Source organism: Microchirus variegatus (assembly GCF_963457635.1).
Source record: "Microchirus variegatus genome assembly, chromosome: 9".
NCBI lineage: Eukaryota > Metazoa > Chordata > Actinopteri > Pleuronectiformes > Soleidae > Microchirus > Microchirus variegatus.
The window spans coordinates 19,973,037-19,990,914 of NC_139810.1; the positions used below are offsets into that span (position 1 = coordinate 19,973,037).

Here is a 17,878-nt window from a genome sequence, read left to right on the forward strand (position 1 = left end):
AAAATTGTGCTTTGTGCCGTGTTTGTTTGGGAGATTTTGGTCCGTGGATTAGATTGACTGTGACTTTTGTGCGGTGTTGATGCTGTTGGTCACAAACGGAGGAAAACATCAATCTAAATTTCAATAATTTGGCATGTGAAGGTTTGGAAAAGGATCTTTTCAAATCAAAGCTGATTGAGGAGTCTGTATGTTAATTGAGCGACAAATGTGCCTTTTCCCTGCTCTGTGTTTGCCTGTCTGCCGTATTCAACAGCATTCACCACAGCCTGTGAAAAATCTTGTTCTCCTTTTACATGTATTTGGTTTGGCTGGAATGGATTAGACACAAGATCAGTTTAGGCCAAAAAGAGAGAAAATGCTGATTTTCTGCCCAATTTTTCTCCTTGTATAGTGGTTCTTTGTGAGCACACGGGCATTTGTTATGAAGGAGACACAGGATACATTTTCTTACCCATGTTTTGGGCAAAAAAAAAGAGTTGTTTCTCTCAGGAAGTTGCAACAAAACCAATTAAAAACCACAATTTTAACTTATATTGTCTTTAACTGTGACGAGCATATAAAACAAAGTGTGAAATTAATATCATGCTGTGCGGTGCATCATTGGGGGGGGGAAAAATTAACTGTACAAATCTGCGAGGAAAACATGCATATTGTTGTACTCGAGCGGCATTTCTTTTGACACTAAGTCGATTTTTAGATTTTCTTCGCCCGACGCGTTTGATCCTTTGTCTTTCCAGTGCCCACCCTCCGTTTTAAACCCAAGAACCGCTATGCAGAGCGATGCGAGGGCTGCCAGACCCATGGAGCGCAACCTTGTTCAAGAGAGCCCAAGGGGGCCATATTTGTCATAGCACATTCCACTGTGGAGCTATGATATGAATGAAGTGGTGTGGTGTGGTGTGCCCAAGCTGCACGTATGGAGCTCAAAGGGGGCTGCTGAGATGCTGTAATGTAATTATGTGGACAGTCTCTCTCTCAGAGCTTGAAATGGTTCTGCTGCCTTCATTCAGTCAGAGTGCTGCCGCGTCTTTTCTTGGAGGGGGGGCTCTGAAGTCATTTGAAAAGACCTCCTCTGTACTCATTGTGCTCATTGTCTTTGTAAGCCCCTTATGAGAGGGGGCATCAAATTACGACACACCACTGATGAGAGCTTCGGAGATTTTACAGTTTCAGGTGGGGGTGTATTCTTAACTGTGTGTATTAATCAAATCAGTTTGACTTAAAATCATAATGATGCTGCTGTGCTTGTTTAATTAGACCAGTTTTTAATTTAATTTACTTTATTTTACTCATAAAACGTGTGATAACTGACAGAAACACGGTGAAGAGCAGTGCATGGCTTTTATTTTCTTTGAAGGAAGTGACTTTGAGGTCAACTTTTTTAGTCAATTTTATTTATTTTTAATTCTAATCCCAACATCCTCAGATCTGATGATCAAATAACACATTTATATCTGAAAATGAGTAAAAAAAACGGTTTTGTTTTTCTGCTGAAGTGGCCCTTTAATGACTCTCTCTAATGATTAATATTGCGATCTACTCTATCAAGAAGTGCAAAATTGATTGAATGATTAGAAATGTCACTATATTGACAATCACATTGTTTCTGATGATACCTTATGTCTTTTTAATCAACCGCATAGGAAATAACTTTTGTTTCTCCCAAGGTAATAAAAACATGTTATTTTAGTTTCTGTATTACTTATACCTATTTTTTTTCACCACTTTGCACAACAGGCACATCTTGAGAAACCAAAAACAATCAAATCACACTTTATTCCACTTAAAAGCTATTTAACAAGTTGGCCGTGAAAACACGTCTTTCAGCCAAGCGACTAAATTTAAGTATAGATTGCATTACTCGTGTAGTTTACAAAACATCCCTTAAACATTTATTTAGGAATCAAATTAAAGGTTCCAGCAATTTCCAAAATTTGATTTAGGGCTTTGTGTTTACCTAATCTCTGGCATTCACACAGACACCAGTGGAAATGTCCAAATGCGTCACTGCACAACTTTAAAGGCCTTTCCCTTGTATAGCGGTCTACTGACCCTTTCTAAATAACCTATATCATTGGGGAACTGTGGTTTATAAAGGAGTCCATTGGGACCTCTGCTGAAAGGGTTTTTTTGGGTGGAAGCCTGGATGAAAAGTGCAAGGAGGAGGATAAAGAAAAAGTATAGGAGATGTCAGCGCTCCTTTGGAAGGAAAACAAACTGCAGAGACCAATGTGAGTTGACTTAATCTGATTAGACTAACCTCATCAACAGCCCACTTAAAAGGGAGAAGAAAGCCCTGAATTGGGGCGAGAAGCAAGAGAAAGGGGTCTCTCTCTCTGTTCAGAAAGCCAAAGAGGCTGCGTGAATACACCACATTGTACTGGACATGCTGGTCTGCAGATGGCAAAATGACAACAAGTCGCTTGAAAAGTGAGGCAAATATAATTGATCTCAGGGTTTTTTTTGGTTTTTTTTTTTCTATGTCAGGTATGAAAACAGCCGAGGGAGTAATGAGATTAAGGAAGAATAAAGTGAAAGAAAATACTGCTTTCCCTCACGTTTGTGGTGCAAACATGCAGCTTTGAAGCCTTTGACTGGATGCAGCCAGCCCTGTAATGCCATGAGAAATATTTCCAAATTCATATTAATTTATTTAAATGCTGGCCTCTCACAAAGCTCCCCTGCAGTCCTGGTAATACATCAAACACAGAATAGTCGAACGGGAAAATTGCTGTTTTAATACCACTACAGCTGGTATGGGTGTAAAAAGAATAGGTGTAGAAATCCATGACACTACTGCGCATGTGAAATATCTTCTATTGGCAGATCTGTGAGGGAATGAGCACATATTCCTTTACACAAATATTTGTGCGCATTAATTGTTCAGTGTTTACTTTAATTAGAGTTCTTCGTGAGCCATCGACCGTGTGTGTGTGTGTGTGTGTGTGTGTGTGTGTGTGTGTGTGTGTGTGTGTGTGTGTGTGTGTGTGTGTGTGTGTGTGTGTGTGTGTGTGTGTGTGTGTGTGTGTGTGTGTGTGTGTTTGGTATTCTGTAAATCCCTCCACTTCAAGTAGGGAGGTGACTGCAGGAGCCACATGTGTCCTTTCACACAGGAGCTTAGATCTGCTGGTGCATTTGGATGCTCTGGTTTCTGGTTTTACTTGTTTCTCAAAGCTCGCAGCACTAGTACCTTTTTGAAGTCCCGCTGTCAAATCTGATGTGGAAACACAACATTTAAAATGATCGTGTCCCGACGGCCATCGTGTATGCAGCAGCAGCAGCAGCAGCGGAGGAGGAAATCTCTCACTGTCGCACTCTGTTTTCCTCCCACAGTCCAAAAACAATGCACAGGTTAACTGGACACGCTGAATTTACTGTAGGTGTAAATGTAACACTGGTTGTGGAGTGGGATTGGCTCCAGCCTCACCTCAATCCTTATGTGGAGGAAAAAGCTGTAAATGATGAATGACTGAGTGTTTCATTGGCAACTATATGTCTTAAACTTGACTAAAAACCCACTTCTTTTACTCCTTGGTCTTCTCTAAGTGCTGGAAGTTTTAGTGTTTTATGTATACTCCTGTGTGTTTTGTTGGTTTGGTGTGTTTGAGTGCTCATTGTTACGATTACCCAGCAAAAGTTCAGTGACAATTTGATTTGTGTATGGTGAAAACTAAGCATGATACTGACATAATGGCATACAATAAATATGGAAAATTGAACAGTGACAGCTGCAGGAAAGAAGCTTCCTCTGAACCTGCTGGTTTCGGGTGCGTGGAGAGACCTGTAACGCCTGTGGGGAGAGCAGTTTGTGGTTTTAGGGGCGCTGCGTTCCTTGTCTGCGTCAGCTTGACAGCGCCTTGTCTCACTCGCAGTGCTGTGCGAGTGCGAGGGGGAGTGGCTACAGTAGAGCAGTAAAAGCCGACGTGCGCTTCCTTTACATATATATTTACCGATATCTTTTGCGTTCCTTATCCAAACAGCGCCAAACTTGGCACTGCGCTCACCCGTGCCCGTAGCAAGACACCTGTCAAGTTTGAAATCAATCGGATTGAGAGATATGTGAATAACAGACAAGACGCACACAGACAGACGTTCCTGGAATTTATATATATATTTATATATATATATATATATATATACAGTTGCAAGGAGTGTGTGAACCCTTTGGAATTACCTGGATTTCTGCATAAATTGGTCATAAAATGTGATCTGTGTAACGTATAAAAAAAGTATGTGAACCCCTAGGCTAATGACTTCTCCAGGAGCTAATCGGAGTAAATAAAACCCAAACCAGTTTTGAGGTTGTTATTCTTGAAGGTTGAGTTGTATTTGTTGTGTGCGTGTTGTGTTGTTGACCTTGTTTCTGTGTTTTATATTCCATTTTTATAGTGTTTTTTTTTTATATTGCTTTTAGTTTACCATTTTTTCATAATTTGTCTGTTTCATGTATTTGTGTGATTTGGTCGACTCTGCTGTTTTTTTACATTTAAATTGGATTGTATAAAGGTATTATAGAATTTTACTGATGTAGATGGCACAGAGCTATAATGAATATTTTTAGCAGCAGTGCAGTGAAAATCCAAACGCTTCCTTCCAGCCTCTGGTTTGTGAGAATACTCAACACAAGAACCTCTCATTTTGTACATGGATAAAGAATGTTACACACAAAAAAAGATTCTAGACCCACAAACTGTCCTGTGTTTTTGCACCGATTCATTCGCCACACTGAACTTTCCTCTTCTTCCTCCTTTTCCCTCGATAAAATGGACACAACAGCCGAAAGAAAGCAAAGGCCACCCAAACGGGCACTGTGGCTTCTCACTGTTAGGGAGTCATCATGGCAAACACATTACGACTAGCACTTGATTAGGCAGTGTATATAAAGGGATTGCCCGGACGACACCACCTAATACAGATATAATTGACTCTCCTTCTGCATTCTGCACATGGATTTGGAGAAGTGCACAGGCTCATTGTACAACAACAAATTAAGCAGGGGGCAGTCAAAAGGAGCCGCTGAGCATTCACCGGATCTGAACAACAGACTACTGAACTCGGCTAAATCTGCAAACACAGCTTCTCCCTCCTTTTGAAGCCTTTCATCTCCCTGACATCAGACCTCTACTTCATAAGACTGAGTCAAAAAGCAAGTACTTTTCAGGCTCTTGTCTGGTGAATGTTGATCATCTCTTAAAAACAGCGGCGATTTTTCTGTTTTCTGCATTCCTCAGGTCGGGCCACGTCGGCACTGGCTTTAATGATGCTCTAATGATGGAGTCACTCACAAAGTTCCTTTTAGTTGAAGGGGAATTCTTGTTCTCTTTGTTGTCTGAGTCCCTGGATCTTTGAGATGCAGGAATGACAAGGAGGAATTATTGATGGATAGAATTTGAAATACCAAGAGTTGTCGGACTTTGTTGTCCTGACTGCAGATCAGGTTCAACAGGTGCCCGCCTCCACCTACGGAGAATTATTCGGCCGAGATCCCTATTGACTCGCCTGCTGCAGCGAGCAGTTGTGTAATCTGCGCGGAGCTCTGTAGAATTAGATCTGCATCATTTGGGTCAATCCAAAAGCAAATAAAAGCGATGTGAGTCCGAGCACACACAGCTGGCTCTTGAGACTCGGGATCCTGGGTAAACAAGTGTCCAGCATGCCTCGGCACAGCTCACCCATGGAGGGACATGAGCTACCCAACAAAGACTGATACTCCACAAGAGGCCGGACTGAAGCAGGGCTTAGCAAAATTTTATTACATTTGGCCTGTTTCAATAGACTGCTGACCAAGAGAGGATCAGAGACTTTGTCGTCAGTTTGGCGATTACTATGACATCTATGCCTCCTTAGACTTTGTAATGCTTCTATTGTAGAAGCACATCCACTGACTTAACATGGAAATCTGCCATTCACCCGCATGAAGTTTTCATTTCTGAGAACAATTACAGATTTATGACGAGTTACCAGCGACTGTTACACTACACCTTTTGTTTGTTTAATGACGTGTTTCAGCTACTTGTAAATATGTCTCTTTCTTTTAATTAGTGATACTGTAATATAAATGTCCCTAACCTATCATCATTTTAGATAGGTGATAAATAAGGGGGAACACCATGTCTGCTTTGAATTTGTCACTGTGACACTGTGGGATAAAACCTTTATAACTCTGTATGTGACTTGCAAAAACTGAATTCTCTGGATGTAAAGTTTTTATACTATGGTGAGGCCCTAATATTCTAAATTTAACTGATCATAATTTTAGAAACCATGCTTAATTCTTTGGATGTAACATAGCCGATGATGTAATTGTGTATTTGATCAACATGGTGATTGCATATTATTTGTCTCATTCATTTAAAAAAAAAAAAAAAATCTCCTGTGCTAATGAAAATACATTTGACAAAATACTTTTTTTTTTTACATTTCATTAATGTTTATTTACCAAGTTTGTTTATTAACTTGGACACAGGTGCGCCACCTTGTGGACACACGATGAACATTTGAATAAACTTCTCCTTGTTATGTCTACATACAGTAAATCTCGCTAAGAGACAACATAATAGCTCAATAAATACATTCTGATGAATATTTTAGCGAATCTTACATGGAGAACAAGTCAAAAAAAGAAAGGAAAAAAAGAGTAAAAGTAATTTCAGATCACAAATGATCACAGTGGAATCTATTAATTTAATATAAAGCATCCATGAAAACAGGTGACAGAATAATGGCATTTATCTCAACAACTGCAGCACGACACGATTATGTGTTCTTTATTTAAAAAATGAAGACACGGTGAGATTTCATGTTATGTTCTTGAGCGCCATCATGTCTGTGGGTGGGTTTTGAAATTGAGCCGCTAGATGGCGTTCTTCTTCTTTAAACGGTCACACCTCGTTTTTAAACCAGTGCGTATTAAAACACATAATCCAAACGCATCTTATATAATATCCATGCTTTTTTGTAATGAATGGAGATATTGTAAATGTTATTTATAATAAAATAAAATAAAATAAAAAGAACATTAAAATAATAAAATAACATCATAATCTTAAAAATTAAGATACTCCAGCCAACGTCTATTCTTCACATTTTTCTCTGCATGTGGTTATATAAACATATACATACATACATATATACATATATATATATATATACATATATATATATATATACATACATACATATATGTATATATATATATCTCAAACGCTCCTCGGTCTCCAGGCTGTAATCTCCAAGTTTAGGCACGTGCGCAGTGTAGACCAGAGAGAACTGTGCGCGCACGGCACGCGGACAGATGTGCCAGCCGCCTCCTCCTCCTCCTCCTCCTCTTGAGCAGCTCCCGCGCCGGCATGATTGACAGCGGGCTGTTAACGCAGCCAATCACAGAGCGCCCCCTATCATTTGCATAAAGTGGCCGCATGCCATTGGATTTGTGAGCGCTGCTGCTGCAAACCGCCTCGCGTGCCATTACAGATGTCTCCTCCTTGGAGGCGCAAGTGGAGTTTTAAAAATAGACGTGTGTGTGTGTGTGTGGGCCATTTAATTTTTTTTTTATGTCATGTAGGCGTATAAAACATTTATGCATTACTAAATAAAGCAGTATGATTATGATTATGATTATTATTATTAGTGTTATTATTTAAACAACAACAATAAAACAACTCCAGCTGTTCTGCCAGTTATTGGCACTTTTAATCCATGCAACTACATCATCACCAAAAAAATAAAACATCAGCAGCTTGAATCACGAGGATGTTTTAATTTTGTGATCTTATATAAACATGCTGTCAAAAGTAGGTTAGTGCCTCTTTCTACCTCACACAGCAAGATGCGTAACATATTTGACGAGCACGGTGCAAAGTTAGAAACAAACCTAGATTCCCCTCCTCCCTTATCGCTTCACAGTGCTGCCTGGCCGCCGCAGCTCGCTCCGCTTTGTTGTTTGTCCCTGCAGGGCTGATTGAGCAGCGCGTGACTGACGGCCCGCGGGGGTGTTGTCCAATCAGCGCTCTGCCCCGCGTCCAATGGGTGAGTCCTCGCTGCGATTGGCTGAGGCGAGTGTGGGAAAGAATGCAGAGAGGGTTTCACACGAACCGGGAGCACGCGAGCCGCGTATAAGAGCAGCCGCGGCGTGTGGCACTGGCAGAAACGACGGCTGTGTAACTCGCGCGCGCACTGTGTGTCAGCTGACAAGGCAGTGATAACAGACGCGCACTGACTCCACTGTCAGTGACCCATAAAGTGATTTTTATTGTTATTATTATTACGTTTTTGCCTTCGCGTCCCACGCGCACTCCAAAAAGGATTTACTTGTTGACTGTTTTGCTCTGGTTTGATCAACAATGCCTGCTGACACCATGGAGAAGCAGACGGCCTCACCTATCGCCGGAGCTCCTGCCAACGGATCTCAAACACCGGACAAACCCAAAAATGCCAGCGAGCACAGAAAAGTAAGTTAAATTGTCACATTGATCGTCTTTATTGACATTATGTATACACGTGATATTTTGAGTCAGCTGTTGCCATGGGACTTATGTGGACTTGTTTGTTTTCCTGCAGTCATCCAAACCCATCATGGAAAAACGGCGGAGAGCAAGAATCAACGAGAGTCTTGGACAACTCAAGACGCTCATCCTGGACGCACTGAAAAAAGATGTAAGTTCTTCTTCGTGTGACAATTCAATTTAAATTTAAAACAAATAAGTGGATTCACTGTGTGAGAGAATATCTTGAATAAAGTCTAAACTTTTACCTTTTCTCGCGCACACAGAGCTCCAGACACTCAAAGTTGGAGAAAGCTGACATCCTGGAGATGACAGTCAAACACCTGAGGAACCTGCAGCGCGTCCAGATGAGCGGTAAGTTTCTTCAATTATAACAGAATTATGTGAAGACATTTTAAAAATCAACACGAAGATTCAGTCTCACATTCCTGAACACGTCACTAATGTGTGTCTTTTCTTCCTCCCTCTCTCTCCAGCAGCGCTCTCCGCAGACGCCACCGTCCTGAGTAAATACAGAGCTGGATTCAACGAGTGCATGAACGAGGTCACCCGCTTCCTGTCCACCTCAGAGGGGGTGAACACGGAGGTGAGGTCGAGGCTTCTCAGCCACCTGTCCAGCTGCATGGGTCAGATGATGTCCATGAACTACCAGCAGCAGGTCCCGTCCCCGCAGGCGCATCTGGCGCAGCCTCTGCACGTGCAGCTCCCCTCAACGCTGCCCATCAGCGGCGCCTCCATGTCCTCCAAACTCAGTCCCGCCGAGGCCGTGTCCCCGAAGGTGTTTGGCGGGTTCCAGCTGGTGCCCGCAACCGATGGACAGTTCGCTTTTCTGATCCCCAACCCGGCGTTTGCCTCCGCCACAGCCCCCGTCATCCCACTTTACCCGAACGCAGGAGTGTCTGTGGCGGTTAACGCCAGCCCGGTGCACGGCAGCCTGGCACCGACTGCAGCATCTCCGGTTCACGGGATGACGTCCTTCTCCGGTGGATCCCAGGCGGTGAGCCCGGTGGGAGTGAGCACCGGCTCTGATGGCAGCGAGCCCGTGTGGCGGCCCTGGTAGCCGAAGAGACTCACGTGAAAAACAGATTGCATTATTTTATTTTTCCAGTTTTAGACCTTTAACTGACTGCACATATGAAAAGCTGTTGTGGGGGCTGAACCCGTGACTTTTCCGCTGTGGAATTGTAACACTAACCACTTAATTCCCCCAGAAGTTCTCATCGTTTCGTTTTATGGAACAGTTGCCTTACATGGCATAGGTTTTCTGTCATTTACTGTGTGATTCCAACATTTGGATGCCAGTGATCAAATGTACATGCAGAAAAAAATATATAGAGAAAAAAAATGTTATGAAGTACTTTTTATGAAAAGATGTTTTTTTTAGATGTGTACAGAGTTATTATTGATTGTTATACCAAAGCTGTGTTTTATATTTTTTTGTGGTTTTGTGCAGAAAAGAAAAAATAACTGAAGTCGGGTGATGACCCATTGTTTTAATAAATGACTTTTCAGAAAATCAAAGTCTTGTCCACAACTTGTCTCTGTCATGTTGCGCGTAAAAGTGACTTTTCGTGCGTTAAAATCCAATTAACTGATCTCAAGTCAGCAACGCTGTGATTTATTATGAGTTTATGATGAACTTCAACATCATTTGATCTCCTTTAGTTTTAAAGTATCTACCTTGTCACCGGTTTGGCGGGAGCTCTTTACATCTGGCTCACAGGAGAAAAGTTCACGGGACAATGGGGGTGTATTTTTCTATTGCTATAAAGGTAATTAAAAGTTTGAAAGGAGTCTCATCCTGTATGCAGCGGGAGCTTTGAGAAGTCTTAAACCCTATTCATGAGCCTGGGAAATGCGCTCAGGGGTTAATGTCACTAACAGATTGCCTCAGTGAAAGGAGAATATGGAAGGATCTTCGCTTCCTTTTGTGCGCCAATTGTTCAATTCCACTCCCAGTGGACCTACACCTCAATAAAGGAGAAAACGAGGGAACTTGGTTTGATGACAGGGGGGAACCTGATGAAAGTCGGGGAGGGGGGGGGGGGGGGTTGGGGGAGACAGGTCGTTAGACCTGTGACTTAAACTCATACTGACTCACAGATCATGTGTTGAATTACAATTTATATAATCTGTTGCCTCAGGTACGAACTGCCATGTTTGTGCCTGACTGAAAACTTATCTTCCTCCTGTGTGTGTTTGTGTGTGTGTGTGTGTGTGTGTGTGTGTGTGTGTGTGTGTGTGTGTGTGTGTGTGTGTGTGTGTGTGTGTGTGTGTGTGCGTGCGCGCGTGCGTGTCGGGCGGCGTGGCGCTAGCCATGTGTCAGCCACTTGCAGTCAGTGGGCCCCTTTACTGTGGATTAGGTTACAGCCTGGTGACCGCCGGTCAACACCTCTCCACATTTAATACTCCATCGGCGCGTCATGGGTGCGCGCGTCTGGCACACACAGCAGGCCAAGAGAAGCGGGCTTGTTTTAAAAGGGTTTTCTATGATCTGCACGAGGACACGTCATACAATCAGTGTCTTCTTCGGAACCGCGTTGACAAGTGGAGACACAAAAGCCTATATATCGATAACAGGGCTGTCACATTTAGATAAAAGTGTCTATAAAGACACGTTTTTTTCATTGTAACTTTGCCTATACGTGACATTTGAAGATTGTTCCTCACTGATAACCTGCGCACTCTGCTTTCCCTTTGACTGACTTGTTGTGATTTGTGTAGTTGCGTTCTCACTTTCACCCCGCCGAGTGCCAGTGCGCTGCCCTGCAGATGACACCGCCAGTAAATGGCACACAGAAAACTCCACTCCCCCTGTGTGACGTTCGGGCCCACTTCCTCCTGCGAGGCGGCACCGAAACACCCGTTGGCAGGCCGCGTGTGTGGGTTCTGCGGTTGTTCCTATACTGACTGAGTGAACAGTTCAGAGGTGCAATTGTGGAGCTGAAGTCGTGAGAACGGAGCGAACTAGTCAGCCTGAGGCCTGGCACCGTGCCAGCCTGTAAATCCCCGCTGTCTGGGCCACGTCGTTGCGGAGGTGAGGAGGCAAACACACACACGCGCACGCACGCGTGGCCGCCCAGAGGCACAGCCGGGCTTGGTGTGTGAGCGTGACGGATCCTGGAGGGACTCGAATCCAGCAGAGGAGTGGATTGAGTTCATTCTATTTTTATATGCGGGCTATTAAAACAACTAAAATAAAGCTGGCGCATCTAAAGGAAGGAATCAACTATGCATAAACAAGACTGAAACAAGAAAATATACAAGATAACTGCACTGGTGCACAGAATAGAATAAAACTTTAAACTCCATTGATGGGAAATCGGTTGTATAAAAAGCAAACGGGCGGGAAAGCAGCTCTGGTGCTGATGAAAAGGATTCCTACACAGGGATGAATGTCCCCCGGGACCTGCAGCATCGTGTCCCCTGAGAGAAGTCGCAGTTGAAGGGGGTCGGGGTCATCAGAGGGAGCCACAAATTATCATTCTCATTAGCGAGTGAATGGAGGAACGCGCGCACCAAGTTGCCGCCAAACTTTAAGCATCAAATCTCCCTCCAAATTCACTTTTGCCTTTTGTTGCATCAGGCCTTGTTTGACCAGCACTATTACTCCTGCAGCCGGTTACTGTCAGGGCTCTTGTATGAGATTAAGGACTCTTTTTTTCCCACCACACCCATTCAAATATAATAAGAACAAATAAAGGCCTTACATAAATTATAACTGTCCTCTCTTAAGTAAAGTGTCCTCAGTTTGTGTTGTCTTTACGCTGTAATAGATAATGTCAACATTAAAGTATACTTTCTTATCTTTAACACTGCTTATCAGGACCATTTTTGGGACATTTTGGACACAGTGACTAATTGTGTCCAAGATTCATTTAAATCATATCTCTCAAGTTAAAAAAAGGTAGATTTTTGGACGTATTGTATTGACTTGTATGTTGATTCACTGGGGCGTTACAATGTCAAATTTACTTGTATCACTTAACTTGAAATTGTTGGTTAAAACTGAGTTTCCTCACATTTTCAAGGCAGCAGGTGAACTTTGTTTTTTGATTTTTTTTTTTAACCATCTTGACATTCATTTTGTTCCAGTATTTGAAGGAGGTTTTCTTAGAAACGTGTGTGCCAGAAATTACAAAAACATTTTTTTTTTTTTTTTTAACTAAACCCAAATACAAAAATATGTGATTTTACTGGTTAAAGCAAGCCAGAAATTGAGGTTTAAGACTTTTTATAGATAGAAAACAAGTAACTGTTAAACACAAAACTATTTCACAGCTCTGGGGTCAAGCATTCAGTGAGTCATAACATGTATTGCATAAACATTATATCCATATATATATATACTGGAGTTGCAATTGTTAACTATTGCCCAGTGATATGCTGATTGCATGATCCATTCTAGCAAATCAACACATCAATGAAAACTAGCCTGTTTGTGTGGAGCTCTGACAGTTGTTTTTCCTGAATGAATAGGCCTCCCTGTTTGCCCATGGTATATCGTAGATTGTCTGTGAGCTCCGCTGCTCTGGGTTTCACATGAATGACGAGCTATATTTGCTCCTGCAAACTGAAGACGCTGCAGCTACGGGGGGACAGAAGGAAATGTTCTGCATGCTTTGGCTACAGGTTCTGGTGGAGGGAATGGCAGGGCTGGAGAAGGCATCAGGCAAAAACTGTGCATATGTGTCAGTCTCTGTGTGTGTGTGTGTGTTGGACACTCCTACTTGCACCTGTTTCCTTGAGAATGAGGGAGGGCAAAAGGGAGAGGCGGATAAAGACTGTAGGAGACAGATAGAAAGGCAGAGAGAGAGAGGAGGGAACGTGATGTTGAAACTCAAGAAAGTGCAAAACTGTTCCCTCGAGTGTGTGATCCATCAGTGACACATCTGGGAGTGTTTGTTTTGAAATGATATTAGCACTGGAGATTTACTTGGCAGTTTACATAGGCTTATAATCTTTGTGTCTACGCACATGTGACTCCTCGACACCTCATTAACAGGTGTTCATTTTTTTTTATATTTTAGCCATGTTTGCCTGACTCCTTCCACCCTCTTTTTTTTTGGCTCCCATCAAGCAAACCTATGCTGTGTTGGTATTTAGAGCAAAGGACCACTTATCTGTGGAACTGGGTGTGAAGTGTTGGAGTGTGTGTGTGTGTATGTGTGTGCAGACAGAGGTGAGGCAAAGTGATGCGTCAAAGTCTGATCGAATATCACAGGGTCCGTGTGCCGCGTGGGCTCCGTTGATCCTCGGCGCTTGTCTACAGAACGTATACTTCTGTGGCCAGGTTTGGCTTTTCAGCAGCTTCTCCAGTTTCAAGGCATGAGGCCTGCGCCCTGACTGCCTTTGCAACTGGTGCAGATTCCACAAGAGAAAGTAAAGGGGTCTCTTGTCAGGGTGAGAGGTCATGCTGTAGACTCATAGGTGGCCTTGAAGAAGCTTTATCCTCAAAATAGGGCACGTCTTATTTATGTTTTATCAATCAAGTGGTGCATCTGTAACAGGGTTGTTATGCTAAGGCCTTTGAATTACACTAAAATACATTTCTGTGTTGTTTTTATGAATATGTTCTCCTGTAATGCAATCTCCATCCTGTATTGTGGTACAGCGTTTGCGTGGGTGTGCCCGTGATAGGGCCGTGACGTAATCGCGTACCTGCGTAGGTATGGGAGCGCGCATGCTCACTCTCCCCAGTCCAGCATCGTTTGAACATGGCCGGAGGCAAGTGTCTTTCCCGCGGCTAAGCTTTGTTCAGTGTTTAATTTTGTTTTAAACATCATAAAACTGTCATAGTTAGGCTTGGTAAGTCGCGGGGGAGTATTGTGTGCGTGTGAGAGAGGTTTGGTCGTTAAGGAACGTTAATTTGGCGAGCTATCGGCTTAAAACTAGCAGCTAACGCTAGCCGCCAGCGTGTGTCTGCGTGCGCGCGCGCGCTTGTGTGTCCGCGTGTCTGTGTGCAAATGCCCTGCATGCATCTGACGAGTCCTTCTTTTGATTACAGATGGAATGGCATAGACAGCAGATGAATGACTGCATATTTTTTTGTCAGATAATACGGGTATGGAGATGCACTTTCATTGTGATTAATGGATTGTTTTATTGTTTGTATGATAAGAACTGTTATTTCACTGTGTATTACACAATTTGAGTTTAAATGTGTTACTTAAATCTTGCATGATAATTTTAGTACTTTATTTATGCTTTGTCTAATTTATAGTTTGCTAATGTTTGTAATATTTGAATTGATTAATTCACTCAGTGAGAGTTGTTACAACATGGCTGGAGATGGAAAGGCATATACAGCAGATGAATGACTGCATGTTTCTTTGTCAAATATTACAGACTTGTGAGAAGCAGAAAATTTAAGACTGGTAACACTTCCTCGTCTTTCCCATGCTTTGGCAGCTGTTGCTCCATTTCAGCTCAGCTTCAGGGGTAAGTATATGCATCGCAGCATATACATGTATAGGAGATGTGGAAACGAAACGGAATTGATTTCACATGGCTTCTCAGTATAATGGTAAAGACATCATAATGTTTAATAAGGTTGATAGAACTGCATATAAATGAGTGGTGGATACCACTAAAAGAAATCTTGCACTGAATTCAAATACAGTGAGTGATGTCATATCATGACTGTGTATATTTCTGACAAAATCCCATCTAAACACGGGATTAAACAGGATATCTGACCAATGGCAACGGAGCAAATGTGTGTTTGTGTGACTCATCCTGTGTCACCACATGCCCAGACTTGCCCCTAATTTGACACCGGAGAACATCCTGCACACACAAATCTGACTCACACGCATTTAATGGTGCCACTGTCTGCATAGGTTTTCTGTGTGTGAGTGTACAGCTTCATCTTCCTCTGCACACCTTCTGTCTCTGTGCACGTGTATGTGTGATGGATAATAAGTGGTGACTTTAAGTGTGTGGTTTGGTGTCAGTGTGAGAAAGAGCCCTTTACCTGTTTCACAAATGGATTTTTAAACCAACAAATAAACAGATGAATTATAGACTACACTCAACCTGTTAAATTTCACATTTTCACTTGACATCACAAACTGAAACTTACTGTATAATATCATTGAAGGCTCAGTTTGAGTATTTGATCTGATACATCTGAATGGAATGTGGCCATTATGGTTGGCATTAGCTACAGTTTGTCCGTGTTTTCCATTGTGGTTCCTTTGCTTTGAAAACCTTTACAGTGGGGAACATTCAGTATGAGTCGATGTAAATTATGGGGTTGCAACTAACAATTTAATTAATCTGTCAATTATTTTCTCAAATGTTCACATTTAAGAAGCTGAAATTCAGAACAACTTTTTTTTATTATAAAAAAAGCACACATTAATGTAGTAATTGATATTGAGTAATTGTTTCAGCCCATTAAATTGTACAGTCATGGCAAGTTCTTTTTAGAGTAATGAAAAATACAATGTTTTATTGGGTGTAATGCCTGCATGCACACTGCATTTTCCCCCCAGGGAAATGGGGTAGTTTAAAAAAAAAGCTGAATAAAACTGTAAATCCTGAGTCAAAGTGATACACATTCCACTGGTTATTTATTATGTATTTATACTAATGTACCATCAAGTAATGTAAAATGAGAGCTGAGTTAATTCCATATGAAGTGCACATTATAAGCAAATTTAGGAAAAGTTGGCACCATAAACTAAACTAGTTTGCATAACTACTGTTTTGAGCTCCCAATGTGATGGACCGACATACAGGATGCTAACTATAGCTACTGTAAGCAAATATTGCTGTTATGCAAATATTAGGAGTTGGGCCCATTGTGATAAACTCTCCAGTTAAGTGGCGCAGCAGCAGGGGTGTGGGGTAAATTTAAGTGTTCATGTCAAACTGTGGTGGAAAACCATAAAGAAAACATGATAAAAAAACGGAATACTTACTGTAGATGTCATACATTTTACGAACACAAACAGTTAAACTGTGTTTTTTTTCCTTCTACTGTGGCTCCCACTTCCTTTGAATCACTCTCCATCTCTTTGAGTAACAAAAATGCATCCTCAACACTTTCCCGTCACATTAGCTGAAGCTGTGGAAGACTCTTAGTCTGTATTATATTTAGAAAATGAAATGCACACGAGCATGTGTGACAGAAGGATATTCCACTCAGGGAGGCGTTGAAAAGCCTTGTTTCCTGAGCAGCCGTCCCAATGTGCACAGACCTGAGGTCTTCTCCGGACTGTGGCTAAGTCAGGTGGTGACAGCCGCACTGTTGCAGGAGTATTATCACTTTAGCACTGTAGAGAGGGGGCATTGTCCACCAAGCAGGATGTCCTGATGTCTGCTCCTAACTCATATGGGCTTTGTGTGTGTGTGTGGACATTGGGGCAAATCCTTAAAGCCGATGGGACACGGATTTCAAAAGCTGCCATCACCTTTTTTTTTTATATGTAGAGCTCTTCCTTCCCTTACAATGTTCATACTTGTTTTTTCCTTTCTTTTTATCGTGAATTTTCCCGACATGTACTGTAGACTGTGATGGAAAGTTGTAGTAGTTGTAGGTGATGAGTGCATGTGTCACTGGGAGTTGGAATGATGAGATGACCCCCTTGTCTTTCTCCTCTTTCTTTCTTTCCTCTTCCCTCTCCTCCTCTTTTCATGCCATGGGAAGGTAAACACTCATCCTCTTTGCTCTTGTTTTCTTATGGTAACTGTTGAACAGTGTGTGCTTCACTCGTGGTTTTATTGCTTGGATTGTAATGCGAGAGGCGGCAGAAACCAGTGTCAATAAGTGGATGGTCTCACTCCAAACAAATGCGCTTAGAGAATGGACAGAGGGAGTCGAGAATGCAGCTGGGCACACACACACACACACACACACACACACACACACACACACACACACACACACACACACACACACACACACACACACACACACACACACACACACACACACACACACACACACACACACACACACACACACACACACACACACACACACACACACACACACAGCACTTCATTCATAGTGAGGACCCTCATAGACATAATGCATTCCCTAGCCACTTACACTAACCTTAATCATCACGACTAAGTGCCTAACCTTAACCCTTACTCTAGCCCTAACGTAAACCCAATACTAACCCTAACCCTGAAAAAGCAATTTCAGGCATGAATGTGAGCCTAAATGTCCTCACTTCCTTAGGTATACAAGTTTTTTTGGTCCTCACAAAGATACCAACACAAGATCACACACACAAATGGTTTCCTACTTAGCTCCCTGACGGCATGAGTCAAACTCAAACACAATATGTTAACCTCACAGCTTAGCTCAACAAACTCACATTAGTAAAATTAAAATGTAAACTTAAAATGATGAAACT

General features: G+C 42.2%; 1 protein-coding gene across 2 annotated transcripts; it reads left to right on the forward strand.

Moving 5' to 3' along the window:
- Positions 1-8,163: 8,163 nt before the first annotated feature.
- On the forward strand, positions 8,164-10,019 carry her9 (hairy-related 9). 2 transcript variants are annotated; one of them, XM_083895648.1, is made up of 4 exons: positions 8,164-8,450; positions 8,560-8,655; positions 8,771-8,858; positions 8,981-10,019. In XM_083895648.1, the coding sequence occupies exons 1-4, from the start codon at positions 8,343-8,345 to the stop codon at positions 9,562-9,564; spliced, it is 876 nt and encodes a 291-aa protein (XP_083751774.1). In that variant the 5' UTR covers positions 8,164-8,342; the 3' UTR covers positions 9,565-10,019. The 2 variants fall into 2 exon arrangements, with proteins under 2 accessions (XP_083751774.1, XP_083751775.1); XM_083895649.1 differs by having other exon boundaries at positions 8,984-10,019.
- The last annotated feature ends 7,859 nt before the right edge of the window (positions 10,020-17,878 follow it).